The 12,482-nt window shown below is 44.6% G+C and overlaps 1 protein-coding gene across 16 annotated transcripts in view; it reads right to left on the reverse strand.

Moving 5' to 3' along the window:
• KCNMA1 (potassium calcium-activated channel subfamily M alpha 1) overlaps positions 1-12,482 on the reverse strand; it is a 720,350-nt gene that overhangs the window by 121,511 nt on the left and 586,357 nt on the right. For 11 of the 16 annotated variants that reach the window (XM_024561262.4, XM_024561261.4, XM_045196202.3 and 8 more), the window contains one exon: positions 11,643-11,719. In XM_024561262.4, the coding sequence (XP_024417030.2) occupies positions 11,643-11,719 (77 nt within the window). Of the gene's footprint in view, positions 1-1,515; positions 1,690-8,315; positions 8,325-11,642; positions 11,720-12,482 lie in introns of all 16 variants that reach the window. The other 5 variants (XM_071221238.1, XM_024561260.4, XM_045196199.3 and 2 more) reach the window with 3 other exon arrangements.

The following is a 12,482-nucleotide window of genomic DNA, read 5'->3' on the forward strand; positions in this document are numbered from 1 at the left end:
TCATGAATTTCAGAGGATGATTCATGGTCCCAGATCTAACTTTTCCAGATGACTCTAAGACAGCTCAATGCACAGATCATGCCTCAGACCTGAACTACAGGGACAAACACCAGCACTGGCCCTGGCACACTGCTCCACCCCACACGGTGAGGTTAGGACTCTCCCAGCCCTCAGAGCCTCTATGGATCACTGTCACACAAGCACACCATGCAGGGACCGCCTTCAATGTTGGCACAGGTGAGTGGGGCAATTTTTCCATGGGGGTAAATGCTCAAGAGCAAAGCGCTCTTCTACATCCTCATGGCCAGTGGGAATTAACCCCTGATGATGGAAGTTTAATTCAACCAGTTCTACGCACTTAAGGGAGAAAAAAGATGGCAATATGGTCATCAAAAGATGTGTTGGGTGCATTTAAAAGGGATGAAGGACAGGAGGAAGGACTGTCTTCTGCCTCCCATGCTACCAAACGCGGAAATAAGGTTACAGCTACCCTTTAAGGCATCCAAGTCCTCATGCAGAACCACAACCTCTTCTGCCCTTAGAAGAGAAGCCATATCCCAGTGTCTCTGTGTACAAACTGGAGCTTTCAGTAATATCACCTGTGAATTGTGTCAGTAAAATCCCAGCAAAGCCCATGCTGAAGACAATGATGATAGCTGTCTCAGGAATCTGGCATATCTCAGTTTTGGCAGCTACCAGCTCGAGACCTTGGCAGGTTCTATAACATCCCTGAGCTTGCAGATAACAAAGCAAACTGACCTCAAAGGTCTGTGCAACAAACAGACTTGGAGGTTCAATGCTTACAGTTTTGGTTATTTGAAATTACAATTGCTATAAGATAGCTTAAACAGGGGGCTGTGTTTTTGGAAAAATAAAAGATATTAATGGAACGATCCTTTGAATTATCCATCATTTTGAGAAGGAGCTCTAGAATCCCCCAGTTTATCATGTAGGTTGGCAGATTTAGAACACTTTTCCTTCAGAACATAGGACACAATCTGGCACTGGAGGAGTGAGATACAGATTAGGGAGACGTAGTAAAAAAAATACATCTCCATCAAAACCCTGGTGTGTTTTAGAAACTATCTAAACTCACTAAAAAGAATTTAAAGTCAGAGCTGGTTTGTTCTCCCCACACCTTTTCCCTTCCTCCCTGTGGCCCAATCCGATGTCTAAGCTTCCCCTACGAATATTAAGGTATACATTTCCACACACCTCTGCATTATATTGTATTTGATTTGTTGCCATGTTAATCTCCATTTGTAGTTACTTAAAGGAGAGAGACTATCCCCACACGGTAACATCACAGTGCTACACGCCATTCCAAGAAGTACGCCTCCCCCGGCACGTACACAGTGACACAGGAAACTGGGGCCACATACCACCACATACGAGGTCACATGGGGAAGGAAACACCAGCTTGACTGACTCACAGGACCACAAGGCACAACACAAGACAGGGATGATACCACAGACAGCACAGACATGGAACTGCGAGTGTTGAGTTAAACTTACAGGCACGGAAACTGGTGGAGCAATCATTAACAGAGACAGAAGAAAGTGGGAAGGCTCTCTCAGGGGTGTCCACGTTACCACGCACACGGTCTGACATGCACGAGCAGTCACGCTCAGAACGTCCGCAATCAAAACAACATGCCCGTCTCATTCTCTTGTAGATGGACATCTTGGCTATAACCATGTGGTTGGATGAGAGGAGAGGAAGAGCGGTAGTTAATGGCAAGGTCACACACAGCAAGGCGGCTGGAAGGGAGCTGAAGGGATTTAACACAGGTCTTAGTTCACATTAACAGTCTTGACCCAGAAAAAAATGCAGAGTGACTGTTGGTAACAGTTGGGTTGTACATCAGAAAAAAAGCAGCAAAGATATAAATTGCCTTTATAATCCCCAAGGCTGTTGTGCACGACTTTTCTCCCCTAGGTAACGCGGGAGACTACAGGAAAAGGGCATGGCTGATAACAGTTGGGGTCTTGGATGAGAGGAAGAGCGTGCTATCAACAGCAAAAACGTAACTGGCATTTTTCCCCTGGCACAATGAATACAGGAGGACAAAATATAAAAATATACACACAGCCAATCAATGAATTGCTGACTTGGTACAATAAATGGTTTTCGCAAGATGCAAATATAGCTAATATGTAGGCTTTCTAATTTCCATCCATTTCTGGGCATTAGGCAGAGGCTGGGACAAGCTTTCATCAAATTAGATGTGAAACAATTACGTGTTAATATAGAATCTGAGGATGCCTCTGCTGAACTTCCCCAGAGTGAGTTTACATGATGCCTACAGGAATTTAAATTTACTCTTGACAGAACAAATATCCAAATCTGTCCATATAAGTAATGCAGCTACTCAAGGCTAACGCTGCGTGTTTGACATTAAAGGAAGTTCGAAAATAACAAGTCACCCGAAGCACACGAGATGCTGGTCTGCTGCAACGCATTGAGCCACTCTTGGGTGCATTTTCTGCTTGAAGTTAGAAGAATCTGAAAATCCTATCTCCCTTTCTCTCCCCACCCACCCAAAATTCAGAAAGCAACTCGCTACTGGAGAATCATAATTTTTTCTTCTACAGAAAAGTCTGGCCAAAATAGATTAAAAATTGCAAAACATGAAATAAAAGAAGAGACCGCATGTAAAATACTGAGACTTGCGTGCAGCACTGATGGTGCTTCTGAGGCCAGTACTGTAGGTTCTGTGCTGCTTGGGGACCCAGCTCAAGCGCAAGCTGCAAAAAAGTGGCTGGACATCGCTGCAGGGGTTCTCAATGCCCTTCGCCTTTACCCTGCAAGCCAATTTCCAGTTAAGTTCAATGAGAAGCTCTTTGTACCTCAATCTGATGCTACAATGGGCAAAAATGTTTGCTTATCAAGCCTGCATGGCCTGCTTCTCTCCCAGGAGGGGAGAATTCCAAGCATTAGAGCCAAAGAGTAACCTGAACTAAAGAGAGGTGTTATTCCCTGTGCCCACACCTTCCATTTCGAAAGTCATATTTCCCCCCTTTCTTTTCCTTTGTGGAGAATGGTTGCACCCTTACTTTAAAATATGGCTTGTGGTTTTGCCCTCTTTGAATGTTACAGTCACCAGGAAGAGGGGTTTAAATCTCTCAAATGGGTCAAGTCCTGTTCTAAGACCTTTATGACTTGCCATACAGTATATTTGTCAAGCAGGGGTAACGTTATGATTGTGAAGAACAGGCACTGGGGGAGATGAATGAGAGATCTCTTCAGCAGCAACTCCGTTCTTGTAAACTTGGCTCACATTTTTTAGTGACAAGTTCTTTTAGCATCCTAGCTAGCCAATTGCTCACATCGTCACCATGCAACCCCAGCCCTGTTCAACATGTACTACATCATTCTTGAGCTTAGCTTTTAGAGGGGAAAATTCTACTATAGCATTCGAATCAGAAGAATTTAGAAAACATGGCATGAACACCCAGACACCCCCAGTTACTGAAATCGAGAAAAGAGAAAATGTCTTCAGCTGAAGACATGAAAATAAGGTTACTTTAAATCCAGATCTGGTGTACAACTTGGAGACCACTTGCTTGTTGTTTCTTTGCTAGTTCTTGTACTGGAAATATTGATTTGTTATTTATACAGAAAAGGGAAATGAAGATGATTTTTTTGTTTCACTATAGATAAATTGTTTTGAAAAAAATTTTAATCAAATGCTGTAGCAGAAAAGAAACCCATCAAACTCTGAAATGCTATGCTTCTCATTAGCAACAGTCCCTGGTTTTCATTTTCATCCTGCCATTTTGGGTTCATATACAGTAATAGAATCTGACACATTTATAGGGAAAGAAAGTTCATATATATGTGTGTGTGTGTGCATATATATACATACATATACATACATATACCATCTTTAAGGACAAGGGGAGGGTGGATGGGGGTGGAATAAGTTTTGAAATGGCTTTGACAGAGGTAAGCCCATCATAAGGGGTGATTTAAACCTCCTACTTGATAAGGGTTCAGGAGGAAACACATCTTTAAACAAGTGCCTCTCAGGGACTGTTTGCAACTGTTACTGTTGGCTCTTCTGGAGACCATGCATTGTTCTAAAATTTCATATTGTTAGCATGCAGGAACAGGCTGAAACTGGTAATCAAAGCAGCGAAAAACCATTTGCTATAAGAAGATTAAATGTTAATTATAAGCAGTCACATTCCAAAGCAGCATATGCATAAAAAGGAAAACATGCTATTACTCGTCGTTGCTTCTCAGTCATCACTTTTACACTCACGCCAGATACAAAATAGAAACCTCAGCAGACACACAAGCACCACCACAAAAAAATCAGCAAGAATGATTAGTGAGAGGCTCCAAGACAAGACAGAAACAGTGAAAAATGGCTGAGCCCCACACGTTGACAAACCTGCGTCAGTTACAACGTCTAGAGTCTGGACCAAGGTGCCCCCGACTGGAAGGGTGGCTCTTTTGCTCTACTTCTGAAAGAGTCCACTCTCCTTGATCTCCCCATCCCCATCTGGTGTGTTCACCTATATCCTCCCAGGTCCTCTTTCTTAAAAGGTGAGGCCCCTTCTGACCTCGCATCTGGTGGAGTGATCCGCCAGGCTTGAAGGATGTGTGTTCCGGTGGGAAGAGCCTTCCTCTGGGCCACTGTACGAGCTCTGTAACTAAACCGGGTGAGGACATGCCTCCCTGGCGGTAGCTCTTCCAGAAGATGTGGACAGTCTGTGTGTAAAATTATACTCTCCAGTTGTAAAATAAAATCACATCGAAATTAAGTCAAGGACCTCCTAATTTGGAAAATACTACTCATGTCTCCGTCAACTCTCTCTCTCTGGCTTCCTAATCCTTTGGTTTTGTTTTAGCGAATCATGGACATTCCAAATCACTGGTGTTTTATTTCCATTTCTGTGATTGTTTCCTTTTCAGAGCTCTACAGGTTAGAAGGTTAATTTCAGATAACAGAGTGCTGTTTAAAACTGCCAAGGTTAGGTTTCAAAGAGCAACTTTGAAAGTTTCAATATTTATTTAAAACAGAAGTAAATTTCATATCTACTCTCTAGCCACAAAAAGTGCCCTCGCTGCTTTGGTGTTTGCTGATTGTCTTTACTACCTAGTCATTCAGTGTTCTCTTCCCAAATCACAAGCCTCAGAGAAGGTTTTCCCCAGGATCTCAACGGTAATATAAAGTAGATCGATGAGGACATCTAGTGGATCTGTGTGGAAGAGCAGCTAGTTAACAGACTCAAACCAGCTGGCTATCTCTGTAAGCAAGCAGGAAGAGGACCGTTTGCCTGTAACAACTGAAATGTGCGTGCAGTGTCATTTTAATTTAGTTGCTTCTCCCAATCCACAATAGATGTTTAGGAGGCAGCAGGGTCAAAGGGGTGGAGGTTCCAGGAGATGGTCTTAGAGTGGTCAAAAGTGGCAAATTGCACATTGCCCCTGCAGCCACGGGCAGCAGAACAGAACCAGTTCAGCACCAGCTGGTTGGGTCTCCTCAAAGCTGTGAGGCAGCGTCCTGAGACAGGGAACAGACAAGAAAGTGTCTCTGGTAGGTGTACATACTGTAGCTACTTGTCATTCCATCTGAGGGCTCTTAGAACTTTATGCTCAATTAATTGCCCCCGTAAGGCCAGCTTAACTCTGGGAGAGCAGAAATACAAGCCTCTGGGGACCTGATTTTCTCTTTGGCCCACATCGTAAGTTTCTTGTTCTTGGACTGGTGCCACAGATTCAAAGAGGTTACATGGTTGCCAAGAATTAGGCCCCGGGTCTCACCTTCCCCCTAAGAACTCTGTCCTAACAGTTTTACAGTTTGAGAAAAAGCTTTTATGTGCTTTCCTTCACCACAATGAAGTGAATATTCATCCAATATTTCCATTATGACTTCCTAGTGCTATTTATAGAGACAACATAAAAGTATTTCCCTAATGGACATCATCAAAGGTTTACTCTCTACTCGTGAGTGTTTAAAACTAGAAGATCTCTCAGAGGTGCTCTTGGACAACATTTGCTATGTTCTCAAAGGCCACGATCGTGAGAAAGGAAACCTGTGGAGCAGTAGCTGCTGTAGGTGTAGTTTAGTTACTGCTCTTTCCTTGCGTCACACTGACAATCAGCTGTCAAACGCAGCTTCTCTGCTGGTGAGCCCTTCCCAGCCAAGCCTGGAATGGAAGAGGGAGTTGGAGTCCAGCCTGTTCTCAGCACCATCTGCCTCCTGCATCAGCAACCAAATTGTCAGCCAATTTCCAATTGCACAATCTTAATTTCCAGGGCGTGTTGGAAGGGGCAAGAGAAGCAGTGCTGGACCGAGAGGCTCAGATGGAGTTTTCCAACTGCTGGGGCAAAAATACTGCAGGTTTCAAATGGAGCAATTCAAGGGAAGACTTGTGTGGCAGGAAAAAGAAAAGCTGCCATTCAATTCATAGACACTTGTCAGATCACAACCTCATGTTAAAACCAATGCAACGCAGGAAGGATTATTTCCAAGCTTGAACCCTGGAGCTGCTGTTTTCGTGCTCACGGCAACGAAGATCACAGGTGAAAACATCCATGGCAGAAAACGTTTGCAGAGGTGTAAGGTGAGGCATTTGTTAGACGTGACACTGGGGGTCAGGGAGCATTCTTTCAAGTCCTAAAAATGAGCAATGATGTCTTCACTTAGCAAGATTCTCCTATTAGTTTCTGGACGGAGAAAAAAGATCTTCCAGGTGGTTTTCCCAAAATGGAAAGAGGGAGAAGGAAAAGCTAGTGAATGTCAGAAGCGCAGAGCCTACAGAGCTGGTTGATTCCTCCCTCAACACCATATTGTGGCTAGAGAAGGCAGAAGAATTTGGCACTAGCGTTGTTTGTTGATTGACATCAAGAGTTCCCACCAGTTCTGAAGGGTCATTAGATTCTGTAGGCAGCTCTGCAGGTATAAAAAGTAGCTCCTGCCCTCAAGCCACCCTTAAAGGTGTTCTGCAGATAAAGGAAGCTGCAGAGTCAGTTTTGGCAGAAGGGTGCATCAAACTGAGCAAGGTCATTGCTTTGTTTTGTGTGTACACTGAGTACTCTACACCCTCCAGCTCTGAAGCCCAGACAAAACCCGATGAACAACTTGTCTCTTCTGCTGCAGAGGAGTATGAGGAGGCCCAGTGCCGAGACATCTCCAAATTCTAGGACCACTGGACTGAACTGTTCTGCAGGCCGGGTCTCATTTTCCATGGTTTTGTGTACAGGAGTAAAGGTCCCACGCTCGGGGTTCCGGTACAACCGAATGCAGCGCTGCTCTATGTAACACATAGAAATACTGGCCCTAAAAGCTCCTCCTCAACTGCTACGTCTTGTTGGGTGAAAGGGGTCCTATGCCTTCACTAAGTTAGGGGCTTGGAGACTTGCATTTACTTGTTCAGACTTCTGCGGAGCTCATCACTGGAGCAGAACACTCTCCTCGAGCCATCTTTTCCACCTTAAACAAGTAAATATTTACTAAACAGGCAAACATCTTCCAAGATGCCTGACTAACATCCCTAGAGGAACTGGGCATGTCCTACTGGGTATTGATTGAAGAAGAAACATTATTTTAAAGCAAGGGAATGTCATAGACTTTTGGAAATAATTACCACTGTGGAAATACTTGTCTCCAGTAAGACAGGTTAGATACTTACAGTCCCAAAGCTGGGTGTCCAATTAACCCTCCAGCAAGCACTTTCTCGTATAGAGAGGCACATATGTTGTAATAAATACTTCACTCTCTCTATAAAATACCTCCATGCTTATATATAAAAATGTACATTTTTACATATAAAGTACCGGGACATGTAATATATGTATCACAACACAGGAATATATATGTAGCGCATGTGTTTCCTTTGGGATAGGATTCAAGCTCCATGGTCAAGGAGACCAAGTACAATTTATGAAAGGCCAGCATGACAATGACCCCCAGTTGATGAGGCATCTAGAGCTATAGTGGTAATTACCTCAGCCTGCTCAGTGTCCCCCAAAGGTCCTGAGACAAGGCCTTCAAGAGAAACACTGTTGTCAAGGTCTTATTTTCAAATAGAAAAATAAGACAACGCCAGAAGCTGGCCAAAAGCTAGGGGGTGGGTGGATGAAGGCGGGGAGGGGGTCCTGCTGTCAGGGCTCTCCAGAACCCGGCCACTCGGCAGACTGTGTAGATGAGGGAGTAGGGGCATGATGTCACTGCTACATGCAACATAAATACCAAAAGAAAAAAAGAAACTGAAACTGTACAGAAAATAAAAGAAGTATCTCTTCTAGAGAAAGACAGGGGGAACTGGACTCCGGGCTGCTGGGAACCCGTTTTACTCACAATATATCACTACCAGTGTGCAGTTAAAATAGAGTAGGGGCCGTATTCCGAGGCAGCAAAGAGAAAAAAAATAAATCAAAAATATGTCAATGATTAGAAGTTCAAGAAAATTCCTTCAAACACATCAATTTAGACATGACTTGCCCCCTAGGAGTCTACGCTTTGGCAAACTTTTAGAGGCAGGGGGAGAAAATATCAATCATTAGACCAAGTTCGTTATACAGAAAAAGAAAATGGGTAAATAGATTCTGAGAGCTTGCTGCTTGGCCAGACGCTGAATTTGACCCTCTTCCTTGATGGAGAGCTATGAAGAAATGGAAAGAAATGCAGAAGTTAAACTATACTACCACAGAATTTCCAGGCATGGAACGTCCACACTCGGTATTGCTCCAGATAGCATGACACAGAACGTGCAAGTCACTGAACAAACGTAAAAGAAGAGGTGGAGGTGGGAGTGAACGGGGGAGAGCTAGGCTGGGAGAGGAGGGTGAGGAAGCTGCGAATAGGGAGCAGTGACTGTCACCAGCTCTGCCCTCATGGAGATGCATCATTCCAGGGTGAATTATTAATACCTGGCCTAACAGGTTTGGACAAATGACTATGTGGTAGCTGCCCTCTCCCACTTAAGCGCATGGGGCAGTGCACACTCGGTGCATTGTTAACAATTCTGCTCCTTGTACTGAAAGTTTCTTTGTAACCAAAACTTAGCTCCCCCAATTTCCTAACTTGCCTGGTATGCCTTAGGCTTAATAACTAATTTATTCTAACTGCCAGTCACACATACACATCTGCATCCTGCCCTCTGGAACAGTGGCTGTTATGGTCGTGTAATTAGGAAGAACAATATTTGGACAATTCTGACTTATCAAACATCAGCCTTACAGCCGAGGGCCTCTCCGAGAGGAGGAGCCCACGTGGGGGGAGGGTGCAGAGAGGGGACAGCGGGACCCTGGTCACACTGGCTTGGCTTTGGAGAGGCAGTCCTTTTGTAGCACTCTGCTGTGCAAGATGGGACATCGCATGCTTCACCAGCTGAACCAACTTCAATGGAAATGAAGACAATAATATTATTTCAAACAATTATGTGCCTTTCCCTCCAGGATAATATTAAAGACCACTGCCATTTGCTTGCCTAGAACGAAGATGGAAAAATGTCCTTAGAGATCAAATCCTCATTTCTGTGGACTTAAAAAATCCATCTGCGGGATTCCAGCTCAGCAGGAGTCTGAGAAGCTTACTCTCTATCCTTCCACTCCACTCCTGCCTCCCTAGACTCTGCTCTCTGTCCAGTCACCCGGGAGATCGACAGGAATTGGTGATATAATTTCATTGCTTGAAAACAGCTATATTTATTGTGGGAATAAAGCCCAAGTTTCTGACCATGGTGGCCCCCTTCCTCCCTGATCTGTCTTGTACCCCTCTCCCTCCAATCCCACCGACCCCACTGGCTGCCCTTCCTTCCCTCAAACACTGCAAACTCACTTCTGCTCCTAGCTAAAGCAGCATCTCTGCAAAGGACCCTCACACCCTCAGGCAGTATCTAATCTCTTCATAGCCCTTGGTTCTGTCTGAATGTATTTAATTGTTTCTATGATCATTGTTCCAAGATCCTCCAGTGGAGTAAAGGCTTATGGGGGGTGGGGGTGGGGGAGCAGGCAGGGACTTTATCCTGTACACCATACCATCCCTAGCATCAAGAGCAGTGCCCCGCACAAACAAGGGCACCCACGAAGCAAAGCAGAGCTGGCTTGGACCACCTGCTGAGAAGGGCCTTCAGAGTCATGGACTCGGGAGTGGGTTTGTTCTGTGCCTTACTTGCCCTTAGACACTCGTCCTGACAGGCTGTCAGACTAGGAGAATTCTTAGGCCCCAAGAAGTCAGAGGCTCTTGTTCTGAGATTTCTATTCATATTCATCTGGGTGGGATCTCGGAGTTGAGAGGAGGGGACTCTGTGCGTTAAGTCAGTGAAGAAGGTGGAGCAAAACAGTGGGCCCCAGGCGGATTTCCACAGAAATTGCTCTAGACCAAGAGTCTTCTCCCTGCTCCGGCAGAGGGTATTTATATCTCACTGGTTTACATTTACTGTGCCACTTTAGGGGTGCAGTGAATAAAGCCCTACATCGTTCAGCATATCCCAGGAATGGTGCTCATCTGTGTGGTTCCTGCTTGTGAAACATACTTTATGGGACAATATTTTATAACTGTGTTCTTACTCATCAGACCCAATGTCACCCAATTTGCCCTTTCTCCTGAAAAAAACAGATTAGGGCAGGACATGAGGAGAGGTCTTCGGGTGAGCCTGAACCTGTCCATGAGGTCTCAGCAAACTCATCCTGTCACTGAACTTGAAGCCTTAACTTCTTTTTGTAAGATGGGATAAATAACACCCCCTGCCAATTATGTAGGATTATGGTATGGATCAAAGAAAATAATGATCATAAGGAGCTTTGGAAAGACGAAATTGCCATAGGAAGGAAGGTGTCTTTATTAGCGTTTTCTCTAGGGTTGTGAACAATTTCTATTAGGCAATGAATGCCACATGATCACGGCCAAAGGCATGACCTTCTCAAGGCAAAGCCCACTTTAAATCCTGGCTTCTGAGGAGCTCACGATCCAACATTCCTGACTTCCCATGTCTTTCTCAAGATGCCCCATTGGCAAGCTGCTTTGGAAGGGTCTGGAGACAGGATATGCCGTTAGCTACCAAGCCCAAGTTTGTCTACCCCAAAGAGCAGTGGTATTTGAGGTTGATTCCTGGGACAATGATAAAATCCACTGGCGACAGCCAAGTTCTTTTCTTGGGCCAGTCTGAAAGTATCACAGCTGAAAACTCTGGCTTTTGCTACCAAAACTGCAGCGATCCCAAGTGGAAAGAGAGCCAGCTCCCATTAGGGAAATCGAGTCCTCACACTCAGTTTCCCTCCCTGCCCTAGTACAGCCATCTTTACACTTGGCTTTCCCACAGCCACTGGAAAGCACTTTACAAAATACTCCCTCCTTCTTGGCCTTAGCTGTCCTCCTTTTCACACACCGTACTTACTGTGTTCGACTGGGCACTGCTAGCTAGTCATCCCTTTAGAGTCAAGAAGCGGGATTAGGCACTAGGTTTACTCCTAGGTGCTGGTGGTGATGATTTTTCAACCTCTGCTCTAATAAAGTGAGGACAGGTATTTATTTCATGTCTCTTTAAACTGCTGGGTGAAACATAAACATATTCAAGAAAACTCTTGATGTTTTAGTGTTTCTTCAAAAGGAAAAGGAGAAGGGAAATGAATTCGGGGAAAAGGAAGGACAGAGGGAGCGACGGGGGTAAGAAACACTACTTACGCCGTTTGCAGCCGCATTTTTTTATTCTTTTGGGATCTGTGATGTCATCGTGACAGGCCTTGCAGTAAAAAAATGCCCTGGAGAAAGAGAATGGAAAAACTGACACGTTTCATAATCCACCCAAATGAAATGAGTACCACATTTCCTCCACTGTGGTGCCAAATTAATGAAACACGCCAGCACTAATTTCCTTTAATCTTTTGAAAGGTTTAGACGTTGACAGACGGAAATGTTTGTTGCAAGACCATTTATTTCAAACACAGGTCTCTGTGATTTGAGTTAGTGCTTCTTTCAATAAACTTTCACTTGAAAAGGAACTGGGGGAAAGGTTGCCGGTGTGACGCACAGTGTCAGCTCGCTTGTCTTTCATTTTGAGGACAGCTTCAATGCTGGTCCTCGGAACACGTGGGCAAGCAGCCCTGGGCCCTCGGTGGGGAAGTGAAACACATCTCTGAAATCCTTGGTCTGGTTAACTGTATATTAAAGGGGCACAGGGATGACGTTACTTAGGCAAACAAAAATATTCACCTTGTCAATCTGAAAACATCTTTTCATTTCAGACAAAGTGAGAGAGGCTGAGGAGATTAGAGAAGGAAAATCAAAAGTGATGAATTAAGGGCTTCCTCTGTCAAATTCCATCTGGGATTTCATCACCCATATTTACTGCAAAGCTGGCTGGACCAACTCTCGTACTCTCCAGCCTTGAGATCGTGTAATAAATGAAGGTTTCCTTCTCACTAAAGAGAACAGCTCAGCTGGCCAGTGGAATGGAGTGGGCAGAGGGCATTATAGGGTTGGGGTGAGTAGAAGGAGACCCAGAGAAAGCAATCAATCAACAAG

The sequence above is a fragment of the Desmodus rotundus genome, chromosome 4 (genome assembly GCF_022682495.2).
Source record: "Desmodus rotundus isolate HL8 chromosome 4, HLdesRot8A.1, whole genome shotgun sequence".
Taxonomy (NCBI): domain Eukaryota; kingdom Metazoa; phylum Chordata; class Mammalia; order Chiroptera; family Phyllostomidae; genus Desmodus; species Desmodus rotundus.